The 14,110-nt window shown below is 43.3% G+C and overlaps 3 protein-coding genes across 5 annotated transcripts in view; 2 read left to right on the top strand and 1 right to left on the bottom strand.

Annotated features, from left to right (window-relative positions):
* The window catches only part of RRN3 (RRN3 homolog, RNA polymerase I transcription factor), a 13,724-nt gene extending 8,326 nt beyond the window's left edge, over positions 1-5,398 (top strand). For both annotated transcript variants that reach the window (XM_017813559.1, XM_017813558.1), the window contains 6 exons: positions 260-390; positions 1,202-1,386; positions 1,893-2,001; positions 2,421-2,573; positions 3,437-3,524; positions 3,921-5,398. In XM_017813559.1, the coding sequence (XP_017669048.1) occupies positions 260-390; positions 1,202-1,386; positions 1,893-2,001; positions 2,421-2,573; positions 3,437-3,524; positions 3,921-4,079 (825 nt within the window). In that variant the 3' untranslated portion in view covers positions 4,080-5,398. The remainder of the gene's footprint in view (positions 1-259; positions 391-1,201; positions 1,387-1,892; positions 2,002-2,420; positions 2,574-3,436; positions 3,525-3,920) is intronic.
* Positions 5,399-6,885: 1,487 nt separating this feature from the next.
* NTAN1 (N-terminal asparagine amidase) lies at positions 6,886-13,672 on the top strand. The gene is made up of 9 exons (XM_017813497.1): positions 6,886-7,035; positions 7,973-8,075; positions 8,163-8,228; positions 8,815-8,923; positions 9,906-9,979; positions 11,203-11,256; positions 12,089-12,142; positions 12,651-12,748; positions 13,054-13,672. The coding sequence occupies exons 1-9, from the start codon at positions 6,955-6,957 to the stop codon at positions 13,210-13,212; spliced, it is 798 nt and encodes a 265-aa protein (XP_017668986.1). The 5' UTR covers positions 6,886-6,954; the 3' UTR covers positions 13,213-13,672.
* The window catches only part of PDXDC1 (pyridoxal dependent decarboxylase domain containing 1), a 28,197-nt gene continuing 26,226 nt past the window's right edge, over positions 12,140-14,110 (bottom strand). For both annotated transcript variants that reach the window (XM_017813496.1, XM_017813495.1), the window contains exon 24: positions 12,140-13,481. In XM_017813496.1, coding sequence (XP_017668985.1) covers positions 13,353-13,481 — 129 coding nt within the window. In that variant the 3' untranslated portion in view covers positions 12,140-13,352. The remainder of the gene's footprint in view (positions 13,482-14,110) is intronic.

Below are 14,110 nucleotides of genomic sequence, written 5' to 3'. Positions count from 1 at the left end.
TGCTTTTAAACACTTCTGGTGTATCTTTTCCTGATTCTTTCCTAGACTTCTTCCCCTTGCTTTTTACAACTGAGTATTATAGAAAGAGACACAGAAGTGAGTGCTTTTTCACCATATATAGGAATTGTTATTTACTACAGTTATAGGTAGATTTTTTTAACGTTTTGGTTATAGAAATTATGGAAATTGAATATTAGGAATCTATTACTTAAATAGTGTTATCAGTATAATATCACAATTTCTATGTATCTTTTTCCAGGGGTTGGCTGAGGCGTTTTTAGACCATCTTTGGAAAAAACTGCAGGATCCAAACAATCCTTCAGTGATCAGGCAGACTGCTGGGAGTTACATTGGCAGCTTCTTGGCAAGAGCTAAATTTATTCCAGTTGTGTAAGTTGTTTTGGTACATGAGCAGAACCAAACATTTTGTGCTGATTGCTGAGCAGAATCCACAGAATGCACAGACAGTGTTGGTCTGCTTTTCCCACTGCTTTGCCAGCAAGCCTGAATCAAGGGGGTTGTGTGTCCTTTCAGCAATACTGTTTCAGTATTGGTTTGAACTTTCTGGAAAGTTTTGCATGTACAGGATGCAGACTAATGATTGCTGGGATTCATGGCTTACTCTTTAAGGCTTCACTTACCAAGAAGTGCTGAGCATGGGTAGGTTGTGTTGACTTCAGGCAGAGCCATGGATTCCTGGTGTATCTGATGTTCAGAAGCAGATATTTTTAGTGCCCAATATGTGGCATTTTATATAGACTCTGGGACAGAAAACAGGTGTTCTAGTATTTTGATGCAGGTATATTAAAATACTCAAGCAGATTGGTGAAAATGTCTTTTTTTTGTGGGTGGGCACAGTGACTTTAACATTGAAGTTAGCTGGATTTCGGAATTACCTGACGGACATGGGTGGCATCTCTTTCTGTACTACCTGTAGCCCGGGATTCTGATTGTTTATTGTGTGTTCACATACAACATGTGTTCGTGGATTGGCATCTTTTGCTGTCACTGACTGCTGATCGATTCAGTTTATGCTGAGATAAAGGAGAAAGCTCGTAACACAATCTCATTTTTTTCAATGAGATTTTCTTACTGATGTTTTTATAACCACTGAGATCCTTGAATACTTGTTTAACAGCTTTTCTGCACCATTTCAGGGAATGTCTTTACACTTCTTTTTTCCCTCCTTCCTCCAATGTAGCACAGTAAAAGCATGTCTGGATCTTCTGGTGAATTGGATGCATAAATACATTGATAATCAGGATACAGGAGCTAATGCCTACTGTGATGTAGCTCTCCATGGGCCATTTTATTCTACATGTCAGGCTGTGTTCTATACACTTATTTTCCGTCATAAACAACTTTTGGATGGAAACTTAAGGAAAGGTGAGTATATTCGGTTTGAAGGGATTCATTTGCAAGTTTTACTCTTGATGTGTTTTGTAATGGTCAGTTCAGTCAAGTATCTGATGGCAAGTTTATTTTGTTGTGCTTTTAGGAAAATTATATGGCTTGTACATATGTTGGGCTACCAAGCTAAGTGATCTTTTTCCCCCCTCTATTGAAAACAATGCTGATAACTGTAGAAAACCAGCATGGGCTTCAGTTAATAATCTGTATTGATGACTCTGCCTCTGTCAGTGCTTCTAATGGGTGTGCAAATTTAGTGTGTGTCTTAGGAGGGTCCCTCACCTGTGGCAGGTTGGTGTTATTAGAGTAACTTCTCTGCTGAACAAGCTGTGGGCCAGATCTCTGCTGAGACAGAGCATCCTAGGATGTGCTCCTGCAGTGTTGTGCAGGGTGCAGGCTTGTCACACTGGAAATCATTAGAAATTAAGTTCAGCTTGTATGATATTATTAACCTGTATTTGTCAATTGTTCTTATTTTCAAGGCCTGTCATATCTGCAGAGTTTAAATTTCGAGCGCATTGTCATGTGTCAGCTCAACCCCCTGAAGATTTGTATCCCTTCTGTTGTCAACTTGTTTGCTGCTATTACCAGGTACCTACTCACTTACTTCAGTTTCAGCTTCAGATCTTGGTGTGTATCTGAAACCAGCACAGTACTTAGAACATGGATTTTGATAGGCACAGTATTGAATATCATCTAAGACATGACAGTGCCCATGTTCCAGGTGTGATAAATTTATTTCTGGTTCAGTTTTAATGAAAACCTGCAGCACTGTCATTGCTTTGTGTTGGAGCCAGTGTGATTCTACTCAGAGTAAAGTTCATATGAGTATAGAGGAAGAGAGAACAGGCTCCTTACCTTGTAACTGTCTTGAGAATACCTAGTATCACTATCTATGGAAGATAGAAGTGATGTTTGTTAAAAAATAACTTTGTATTTTAATACCATCTGAAATCCTTGCTTTAGGTGTGCTAGAAGTGCTTACCTTTTCTTTATTACCTTTTTTAAAGGAAATACCAGCTGGTGTTCTGCTACACCATTATTGAGAGGAACAACAGGCAGTTCATCCCAGTTGTTCGGAGCGGCACCGGGGGTGACCTTGTGCAGACATGCACTAACCCACTGGACAGCTTCTTCCCCTTCGATCCCTACATCCTCAAAAGGTATGGCTTAAAAATAAGCAACTTGTTTCTGCCTGGCAGGAAATAATGAATAAAAACTGTAGGAAACTGTCGGTGTTTCTGCAGTTCACTTTCCTCACTGATCTTTAGTACTTCTCATGTTACGTACTTTAACCAGAGATTGTCAAAGGTTTGAATTGAAATTTACCCCTCCTGTGACAGATAGCAATGAAGAAGGAACAGGATCCAGTTTCCTGGAAGGTCTAGTTAATATGTTTGGTGATTTTTGTTTTTTCTTTGTTGTAAGCAGCCTCTAAAATGTCGTGTTAGCCTAAATCATGTTTTGTCAGAACCATGGTGGTGATGTGTCCTTTTTTTGTCTTTTTGTTTTGGGTATTTTGTCAGTATATTGCTTCTTGATTGGTGACTTCAGCTTATTTAAAATACCTTTCTTTTTATGGTAGAGGGCAACATTCTGGCTTTTTATTGTCTCAAAAAAAAAAATCCATCCCCACAGAAGGAAGACTACTAATAATATTAATATTCATAAAACAACAAAAAATACTATTAATAAAGTTGTTTCTATAATATTTAAATTTTTGGAAGAAAATTAGGCTTTTTTTGCAAGCATAGAGCAGCTGTCAAAAATAGCCAGTTAGGAGTTAGGAGGCATGATTGTACCAGAAGTCCTTGACCAAACCTTTGTGATTTATACCTATCAGCAAAATGGAGGTGTTTTTTCATGGGATTAATTGAGGATTATATAGGGATTAATTGAGTAGTTTGTACAATCCTAGAGAGGGCTATCAAAATGTCAAAGCATTTTATATTGTATTATTAAAATGAAATATATATAACTTCTACTGAATATATTAACTCATTCTGTGTTTTGATTTCTCTCTCAGATCAAAGAAGACCATTGATCCTCTTTATCAGTTCTGGGAAGAGCTGAGTGCTGAAGATCTTGAGAATCTAAAGAAACCCATTAAAAAGGTAATCTTTCTAATATTTCCTGATGAAAACACAGTTTAGCTTTTTCCAAATCTCTGTCAGCTTCTTCTATTGCAGGATTTTTTTTTTTTAAAGTAGGCATGAATACACTAAACTGTGATTGAAATTTGGAAGCTTTAAGAATTGATCTGAGCACTTTTCCCCTCTTCCTGCAGCACAGGACCCCTGTGAAAGCTTTATGAATACTCTCAGAATATGGACACAATGATGTCACTGGGAAATCCACTCTAGATGTGATTTAGTTCCCATATTTCACAATGAGAGTACATCTAATTCTCTTACCGTTCTAACTGGTCAGGACAATCGTAGTGTAAATCCAGGTCTCTTAAGATTTGACAGTATCTTTCTGCTCTCACTGATCCTTTTAAATTTATTCAGGGTACTTCTGAAGATGAAGATGATGACTTCTTGAAAGGAGAAACCCCTCAAAACGATGGTGTGGTTGGAATTGCTCCGAATTCCTATGAGTCCAGCACCCGGAGCCCCGTGAGCAGCATTGGCTCCCCTCCAGACTGTTACGTGCCGTTCCCTCCGTGACACGGGGCGTCAGAAGTGAGAAGGCTGAAAACTTGTGTGCAATGTTTCACTCTTTACAGAGACTTTAGCTCAAATTTCCAAACTGGCAAATGTTTTAAGTAACTACATTTGAGAAGAATTATTGTTTCTTAATCATCAGATTTCTACAGATATGTTATAGTAGAGTCATACGTTGCTAGAAAAGCTTAGAGAATAAATAGGGTGATACTTTGCAAATTTCACATTGAAATGGTTTTTATGACTTCGAAGGGATTTTTTTTTTTTATAGTTTTTCCTGACTCTTAAAAACTTTGTTTACTAATGTTTCTCTACAAGGTTTTATATATCAGAGGTGAAATTCTGGTATTTCTTCCTGCTGATTTGTGTGGGGGCCAGAATTCCCCTGTCAGTGTTCAGACTCTACTCTGACGACTCTTCTTGAGTTGGTTTCAAAGTAAAGGTGTGATCCCTTGATAGGCAGGCCATGAACCAGTCTGACAGTGGTTCTTCTGCACACATCTCTTAGGCTTTTCCTGTCTATAGAACAGTATGTGGTGAAGCCACTTGATAGTGGAGTGTACTCAGACAGAAAGCACTAATGTTCCTTAAATCCGTAGCTGACACGCACCTTTCCCAGCTATGAAAGTTCAGACATGTAAAAGTGATGATTGTTGGAAGTGTTGAAAATGAGGGAGTAGCTGAATGTATTATTTGTAGATAGTTTTCTCTGGAGTGCTTATGAAGCACTATGAGACAGGTATTTATTTGCAGGATTTGAAGTTTATATGTGAATGCTGAAAATAGGAAAAAAAAAAAATCTTCCCTTGTGGAAAGAAAGTGGTGTCAGTGGTGTCCTTGTGTTGTCCATGTGTCAGTCACTGTTGAGTTTCTCTGCTGAAGTTTCTTGTCTTTTCATGGTTGCTGGCTTTTAGATTTAAGTAAAAATATAAACAGTGGGGGAAAAATGCTATTTGTGTAACACTGAGTTGAAAATTTTATGCATTTGGACTAAACTCTAATTGCCCTTCTTTAGAATCTGAACTTGGAGGCTTTCAAGACAAGATTTTTATTTGGAGCCAATAAAGAGTGATGCCAACAGTGCAATACTTACACATTTGAGAAAACCCCATTTCTGTATGTAACTGAGGTGCTCTCTGTGTAGCCTGGCTTCTCAAAGCCAGGGTGTTAGTTCTGACAGACTGCAGAAATGAGTCCTGGGGATGACATTGCAAAGTGCATCAGTGAATCTGTTCATCATTGTATAAACTGAGTTTTTGTGTTTAATTTTAGTCCTCTTTATTGTCAGTCCTGAGTAATAAACAATAGATTTCCATCTGAAATAATTGCATTTTCTCCTGGCATGCAAGAACCCTTCTCAGATCAACAGCAAGAAAAACATCATTTCAAATATGCCTTTCAGCTGCTTCTTCCAAAATGAGGCTAAAACTTCTGCAGTTTTAATACCAGGTATGTGATTCAGGAGCTTCCATGTCTCATTAAAAACAACAAAAAAAATCCCTGTAACTAGTATAATGTGAAAAAGTATGCAGACATTGAACTGTCTATACTGAAGTTGCAGTTTTTACTTGAAGTGTTTCTGGACCCTCAGCTGTCCCAGCTGTGCTTTGCTCAGTCTAAGTGCAGGCAGGTGTGCTGGCAGGTGCTGGCATTTTGCTAAAGAGACTTTGTAAATACCGGTGAAAGGAATGCTGATTTGGAGATGGAATTTTATGTCATCTGAGAGATTCCGTGTACCTTTTGAAGAAAGGGTCTGCTACAGAATCATTGAATGGCCTGGGTTGAAAGGGACCTTAAAGATCATTTAGTTCCAACCCCCTGCAGGGACACTTTTCAGGTTGCTCCAGCCTGGCCTGGAACACTTCCAGGGACAGTTTACTTTTGTGAAAGTGGATGGAAAGGTCGAGCTGGGGGTTTTCTGTGGGTCGTGGACAGTCCTGGTGCCTGGCTGTCCACTCTTCCCTGCAGGGTGAATTAACTGCTGCTACCACAGTGGTCTTTCTTGCTGTCTTACACAGACAACTGGAGGAAAAATCCCTGGTCTTAAAGGAAAAACGGTCGTCTTTGGGATTGTCTGAAAACGTAATTTTGTGATTGCTGGAGTGGAGGATGGTGGTGTGGGGGTCGGTCTCTTCTCCCAGTCAACTGCGATAGGACAAGAGGACAGTCTTAAGCTGCATCAGGGGAGTTTTAGGTTGGACTTTAGGAAGAATTTCTTCACAGAGAGGGCGATTAGACATTGGAATGGGCTGCGCAGGGAGAAGGTGGAGTCACCGACCCTGGAGATGTTCAAGGAAAGACTGGACGTGGCACTGAGTGCTGTGGCCTGACTGACACGGCGGTGTTCGGTCAGAGGTTGGACTCGGTGATCTCAGAAGTCTTTTCCAACCTAACTGATTCTGTGATTTGTGAATTCGGGGCTTTATCGCTGTTATTACCAAACCGGTTTCATACCATAACCTACGGGTGACCCCGCAGTGACGGGAGAAGGGGCGGATTTCTGCGAGGTTACCGGGTTAAATCTTCAGGCGGGGCCGAGCCCGGGCGCGTTTCCGTGTTCGCCTCAGACCCCGCCGAGCCCCGGGCGGTGCCGGGGCCGAACCCCGGGCGGTGCCGATCCCTGCCGAGCCCCGGGCGGTGCCGGTCCCTAGCTCCGGGCGGTGCCGAGCCCTGCCGAGCCCCGGGCTGTGCCGGTCCCTAGCTCCGGGCGGTGCCGGAGCTGAGCTCCGGGCGGTGCCGGTCCCTGCCGGGCCCCGGGCGGTGCCGGTGCCACCGCCCCGCTTTCCCAGCGCCCCGCGCGGCGCCGCCCGGCCCGGCCCGGCGCGGCCTGAGGAGGGAGCGCGGAGCCGCCTCCGGGCCCGGCCTGGCGCTCGCCGAGATGCCGCTGCTGGTTAACGGAGCGCGGGTGGACCTGTCCCGGCCCACGGGGGACATGATCCGCGCACACCCGCACCTCGAGGTGAGCGAAGGGGCCCCGGGGCGTGAACCCGCGGCCGGGCGGGGCGGGGGCGGCCCCGGGCACCGCTGTGGCAACACGGGGGGACCGAAATCAATAAAATCGGTGTCCCCGGGAGGGGCTCGGCCGTGACCGCCCGGGTGCGAGCGGAGCGGCCGGGCTGGGGCTGCCTCGGCCGGGCCCGGTCTGCCCGAAATAACAAAAACTGGCGACAAAAGCCAAGGCGGTCACTGTCGGGAAGGTGCTAACCTCGCTTCCAGTGTATAAATGTTATATACGTGTTATTATCCAAGCGGCGGACTGCCAGCCAGGAATGCTGAGCAGAGCTGGTTGGGAAGGTGTTTGCCATTAAAAGGTGTTTCTTGTAGAACGTGAATTTATGCAGAAAACCAGGGCAAATCTGATAGGACTGTGAGGTGTTTTTTGAGCTCCCAGGGTGGAAATCCGCTTCCTGCCCAGAGGGTCTGTGGTGAAGCACTGCAGTAGTCATAGCCCAGGAATCTGGGTTTTCCCTGCACCAGGCAAGCTAGTAGACAGCGATATTTTGACAAGTGTTAAGTAAATATTATGGATTGTGGCAGTAGAAGGCTGAAACGTCTACATTTCCAAAGTTTCTTGTCCTGATTAAACTTCCAAAGCTCTGGTGTTATCTCTTGTATTATCTTTGCCAAGTGCAAATGCTTTTTGCTGTGCCTCCATTTTATGGTCTGTAAAACAGGGAAAAGTGATTTGTGTGTCTCTGGAATGATGGGATTTAACTATTAACTTGATCAGTGGCAGGTAAGCAAAAAACTTCTCAAAATTCAGAAGACACCATAATCCAAAATACGCATTTCTCTCTGACCTGAGTCCCTTTGCTTTTCAGAGGTGATGTTTCTGTCAAGCAATGCATACATCTGAGAATTCAGCCACTGTAGTGTCTGTTATCATTTATCTTTAGGAAAAGGCAAAGCTTCTGAGAAGTCAGCCTGCTCAGACTGTGGAACCCAAAGGCCTCCTCTATGTCCAGCAGAGAGAGTTTGCAGTGACCACCCCCAAAGATGGTGTGTAGGAACATAAACATTTGCTCTTCTACTGAAGCAGTGATTGTGTGAAGGGAGTTCTTATGGTGTTTCTCTCCTTTAAAATAGGTTCTGTTTCTGTTCTTGGATCAGATGATGCAACTACCTGCCACATAGTTGTGCTCCGACACACAGGTATCCTTAAAGGATGTTCAGAACAAAACCTGTCCCCCTGAAGTAAGGAATTAGTATTGGTTTATGTGGCATTAATAAAATAAACTGCAGTTACATTTGTGTAAACCTGAATCTCCAAAAGTCACATAAATGTTAACTAAACTACTTGTTGGAAGAGGGGGTGTGTTTGGTGTCAGAGGCTCAGCGTTGTGGTTGCTCAGTGAGCAGATGTTTAACCTGCTCTGCCCCTGTGGCCAGTGGCAGTGGCACTGCAGCCCTGGGCTGTGCTCAGCAGTGTGGGAGCGGGGTTTGGAAATTACGGAGGTGGGATTTGTGGGAAGATCCTCATTACGTGCCTGGGTCTCTGACATTAGAGATGGGTCCTGGTCCTGCTTAGAGGGCTCTTGTACCCCTGACATGAGCTGTGGTTCTACAATGGGCACATGCAGAGGCTGTTGCCTCATTCAGTGAGCCCATGTCCTCTGCCAGAGGCTGCTGAGAGGAAGGCTGGTGGTGGTGGGTGCAGCTCTTACCGTACTGCAGCAGGGTAAAGTGTTACTGTTAACAAAATAGTCACTAAGTCACTGTCTTCTGGTGCCTTCCCCAGGCAGCGGAGCCACCTGCCTGACACACTGTGACGGGTCTGACACGGAGGCCGAGGTGTCGCTCATCATGAGTTCAGTAAAGTCCCTCTCAAACACCACGGGCTGTGGCAGGTCAGCTCTGCTCCTTTCTTGTGTACTGCTTTGCACAAAGGCTGCTGCAGCTTATACAGCAGGGAATTTTTGTGTGATTATATGGGGTTCAGGCAAGGTCATTGTGCAGGAAACTTCTCTTAATCAGCAACCACATGTAAAGTGAAAATTATTTCCTTGGTGATGATTTTAGGGCTGTTTTTAGCAGTCATTTAAAACACAATTCTCTTCTGAATGGTGTCTCTGTAGAACCACTGAGAGGTTTGTTTATTGTTTCCCAGTTAACTTTTGTTTCAGATGTGCAAAATTTTCCAAATAACTGGTTTTTTTAGTTTATATTTTTCCTTCCAGAGTGTTAATTTTGTACATTCTTTTTGATATCTGAGAATCCATCTGGGATTTTTCTAAGTCCACATTAAAAAAAAAAAAAAAAAAAAGGGATGTGTGGGACAGGACAATGGGTAAAAAGCTCTGAAATGAAATTCAGCAAACAAGATTCTTTCTGGATGTGGAGGTTTTTGACCCTGCAGTTTGGTAAGAACAAAAACTAAATGAACTTAGAAGGTGTGATCTCTAAAACTCATGATTTGTAAGGACTTGTCTTTACATAGACACTTCTCAGAGAAGAACCCTGCTGCATGGTCCAGAATAGTTGTGAGGGGGTCCTGGGAACAAAAATCTTCATGTTTAGTTAACCCTTTTTTGGAAACTGAAAGGTGGTTACAAAGTTCCATGCTGACCATCAGAGATACCCCTGGGTTAGAATTGCATGTATGTAATGCCTCTTAAAGCTTTTGTTCTGTGCCATTTCTTTATGATCCCTCAAGTGCTGAGAATGGAGTTACCATAACCTGCTGTGTAATGCAAACCAGCTTGGTGCATGTGATTGTAATAAGGCTTCTCTAATGATTGCTTTGCAGTTTGGGCTGGGGATTATTTTGTAAAGCTATTCATTTTGAGATGTCTTTTTAATTGCTGTTTCCTGTTATTCCATCTCTGTCAGGCTGGAAGTGCACCTAGTTGGAGGTTTCAATGATGATAGGCAGTTATCACAAAAACTTACTAATCAGCTTCTTAGTAAGTTCACTTTTTTTCCACTCTCATGTCCAAAAACAATAGTTCTGGCTGGATGTGGGTAAAGTTTGTTTGTAATCTGAGTCCCCAGTCATTTACTGGAAAGAAACGTGGATTCATTTTGAAGGGTGTTTTTCTGTGCCTGAAAACTTGGTGTGGAGAGGGTTGGGCTGCTGGGGTTGCTCCCTGGGCAGTGTGTGGGATGCAGGGTCTGAACTGGTCATTTCCCCCTGGCTCATATTCCACTGTGGAGAGTTGGGGCACAATTCAGCTGGGCTTGACTCTTGATCCGCTGTGTGATCTTGGGCAAGTGGTGATACTCTCCAAATCTGTGAGTGTGGGTGACTTCATTAATTACCATTCAGTTCATACTTAATGAGATGAGGTAAAATTTTATTATTGTTTGGAATTGCCTGATGAAAAATGTCAGGTCTGTTTATAAAATCCACAGTCCAGAGCAGTGATGGCAGTGCTTTACTAACAGATTGGAAACATAAAGTACCTGCCTACCTGCAAGTGCTCTGCCTTGTGCTGAGCACTTTGAGTATGGAGAGGCTTCAGCCCCACTGGAATGGGGAGGGAGGAGGGATGGGGCAGGTGTCAGGATTGGAGGGAGGTGTTTAAGGGGATAAACAAAAAGGAAAACGGAACCAGCAAAGGCCCTGGGCTGCAGCCTCATGGCTGTTACACCTGGTCTATGTTCTATGAGAGTTCTGTACAGAAAAAGGTATTTTGGTTAACTTATTTTTTCAACCTTCTGATTCTCAGGCATCAAGTTACAATTTGAATCAGTCATGTTGTATTGCTGTCAGAACTTTGAAAAAAAGAGGAATTTTTTCTTGGAGTTTAAGATGGTGAAAGGCAGATTTAATTTACACCTAGTGAAAGACTGGGTTTGCTTACTATATATGTAACATTTTAGGAAAAAACATTTAAATATAAGCTACCTGATGTGTATAGTAAACCAAATCAGAGCTGGTGTGATGCCAGAGCTAAACCAGTGTCACTAAAAGCAGTGAGTGGCACAACACTTTTTTTAGCACGTTTTTGCTATTACAAATGGCTCCTCTCTGTAAATTGCTGTTAGTTTGAAGCAAACATGCAAAAGGCTGTTTGCTGTGCCCTCCCCAGGAGCAGTGGTTTAGGTGTGTGCCCACCACTGCAGTGCCCACCCAGCCCTGCCCTGCCACCCTCACTCACACTTTGCACTGTCCTTGTTGCCGTAGGAGCGTTCGATCTCCAGCCAGATGATGTTCACTTAGTGACCTTCTGTGTAACAGGTAAGAAAATCTTTCCTTGGGTTTTGAAGTACCTTTAGCTACTGAAATCAAAGGGCAGAGGTCTTTTCATGGCTTTTTATCTGTCCTGTAAGACAGACCAGCACAAGTCCTCCATAACCGTTTGTAATTGTTAGTTCTCTTGTGCTCGGTGTGTGTGCTGATGGCAGAGAGCCAGCGCAGCAGGATTCTCTCCTTACCAAGTTCTGCTGCACTGCAGCCAATAGCAGAGCCACTCGTGATCCTGGCCAGGTTATTTTGGCACATTTGCCCTGTGGAACAGGCTCTGTACCTGTGGAGATCTTATGAGACAATTGAGAAGGGCACTTGCAGACCTTTGCTTTGCTGGGCTGCTGGACCTGCCTCCCTGCAGGGTCCAGTGAACTCGTTAACTTTCAGTTAGTTCATAGTGTGTGATGTCACTTTAGAGGAACTTATTTCCTTTCCTTTATGTCATGTTGAGGTCATATTTCCATCCTCTTTCCGTGACAGTGCTGTTGGTGACTTACATCTTTGAAACCTGGCATTGTGGTCATTTTGCATTGTGGTTTTTCCCTCTAAATTGCCCATGCAGAAGTGGGGGGCAGTTGGCTGGAGCCAGCTGTTCTGTTTGGAGACAGCTCTGCTCCAGGCCCCAAGCAGACCTGCACCTGCACCAGGCCCCAAGCAGACCTGCACCTGCACCTTCTTTTCCATATTTCTTTTAGACTTCCTTGGTTTTTTTCTGTCTTTACAACATCAGATCTGTTGTATGTTATCAGAGAACAACTAAATGAATGCTGCGCACAGAACAATCCAAAGTCCTACAAGTTGATTTCTTTTTTTTTTCTTATAGAACTAAATGATAGAGAAGAACAGGATATTCACTTTCCAATCATTTATGGAATAGGTGAGTAAATTAGAATTTAATTATAATTTTGTAACTGGGTTGCTTTTCAGATTCCAGTGGTAAATGGGCTCATAGTTAATGACTGGCTGAAGTCCATCCTAAAAGTTACAAGCTGCTGTCAGAGGCGAAGGTAGAACTTATCTTGTGGTAGCACAGTTGCACATGTAGGAGGGGCTGTGTACAAAGGCAAGCAGATTTTTTTCCTTTAACTGCACTTATGATTTTATCAATATCAAGCTACTGCATTAAATTTCTACTTCAAATTCAACCTTCTTATTGATTATTCAGTGTTTCTTCTAATTAGTTCACGCATCTGTGGACTATTGAAATGCTGTCAAAGGAAATGGAGTAGAAATGTGCTATTGCAGGCTCAGGGGTCTGAGAAATACAACAGAGCGTGATGGGTTCTGAAGTTCTGCAACACGGTTGTGTTGGGGACATGGTCACTGTAAACAAGTGCCTTGTAGGAATTAATTGTTTCTATATTTTAATCTCTGTTTCCTCCCAGCTGTGAATGTTAAAACAGCAGAGATTTTCCCTGCAACCTTCCCAGAAAAAGGGCCAGATGAGGATTTGCGTTCAGCCCATGTTTTAACAGGAGCACCAGTGAGTAAAAATAATGGGGGGGGGAAACGGTATTTTTGTCAGAAGGGGAGACCAGTTGGGACAAACATCCAAAGTTTGAGGAAACAAAATCCTTTGGTAGCGTTCTCTGGGTTCTGGGTTTGCTGTTACTGTTTAATGTCACGTTTGTCAGAACTGGATCAAGGTAACGCAGTCGGAAGGAAGGGCTGAGCTGGCCCACGGTCTGTCTGGGACAGGAGCTGAGCCCAAGGCTCTCAGACCAAGGGAATGTGCTCTTTGCCAGTGTGAGCCCTGTCTGACCCTGCAGGCTCCCTGTGTTCTTACAGCTCACCAACATCTACGATGCAAGGACAGAACAGCTCCGTATTGGGCCTTATTTCTGGGGGCCTTTCCCACACGTGGACTTCTGGTTGGAACAGGATGATGCCCAGATTTTACAGGTACCTGAAACAGCTTTTTTTTTTTTTCCCCTTCTGGCTGAGTAGAGAGGAGGGGATGCAGTCTGTCAGAACTTCTTCCAGTGCACTGCTGGCCCTGGGAGGGTGGGGAATATCCTTATTGGAAGGCAGGATCTGGAGAACATTGTGCTCTGAATATCAAGCAGCTCTTGCTCCCATCTTCTTTTTCAGAATCTTTCCACGTCGCCCCTGGCTGAGCCACCCCACTTTGTTTCCCACATCCGATCTACATTAACATTTCTCAAAGCACATCCCTTTCCATCTCGGTCCCTGTTCCCCGACAGCAAACCTCGCATCTACAAGAAAAACAAAGAAGGGTTGTGGGAACAGGTTTGTTCTGACAAGATCTAACCTGGACCCAACCACCACAACTGCTTTAGGGAAGTACAGTCTTGCAAGATGAGCAATTTGTTGTAAAAAGGATACTGCTGGTCACAAATACCATTGTTCCTGTGCTTTTCAAAATAAAATATTTTGATAGAAGTAACTTGCTTTTTCTGCATTACTTACGTAGGAATCAGGGTTTTTGAAGTAAGAATTTGGCTTTGTTTAGGCTCTGCTGTTCCAGAGCAGTAATTTGATGGGCACAGGTAGAGAGGGGGCAGTGCTGGAGACTGAGGTGAGTCACTACACTGGTGTGCACTTCAGAAAGTGATTTTGCACACACAGTGAAAGGAAGCTGCACACACTTACTTAGAGCTTGCTGAAATGTAGGGAAGTGTCCTTCAACAAGAACTTAATTCCAGAGTGATAATTTGAAGAATCTTTATTGAAACATTCAGGTAAGTATCTAAAGAATGAAGCTCATTCCAACAAAACTTACTGATTTAACACTTCCAAATATAAAAACATTAAAAATTAATCTTTGTGGTGATAACTTCATCCCCAACAAATTACTCTTATTATTATTAACATACTTCATTGC

The sequence above is a fragment of the Lepidothrix coronata genome, unplaced genomic scaffold, assembly GCF_001604755.1.
Source record: "Lepidothrix coronata isolate B3197 unplaced genomic scaffold, Lepidothrix_coronata-1.0 Scaffold41, whole genome shotgun sequence".
In the NCBI taxonomy this organism is placed as follows: Eukaryota; Metazoa; Chordata; class Aves; order Passeriformes; family Pipridae; genus Lepidothrix; species Lepidothrix coronata.
The sequence above is the reverse complement of the archived record's forward strand: the minus strand, read 5'-3'. Positions and strand labels throughout refer to the sequence as shown.

Coding starts and splice junctions, on each gene's coding strand:
- NTAN1 (XM_017813497.1), top strand. CDS start 6,955: ATGCCGCTGCTGGTTAACGGAGCGCGGGTGGACCTGTCCCGGCCCACG. Junction 8,076..8,162: donor AGTGACCACCCCCAAAGATG/GTGTGTAGGAAC, acceptor CCTTTAAAATAG/GTTCTGTTTCTGTTCTTGGA. Junction 9,980..11,202: donor ACTTACTAATCAGCTTCTTA/GTAAGTTCACTT, acceptor TTGTTGCCGTAG/GAGCGTTCGATCTCCAGCCA.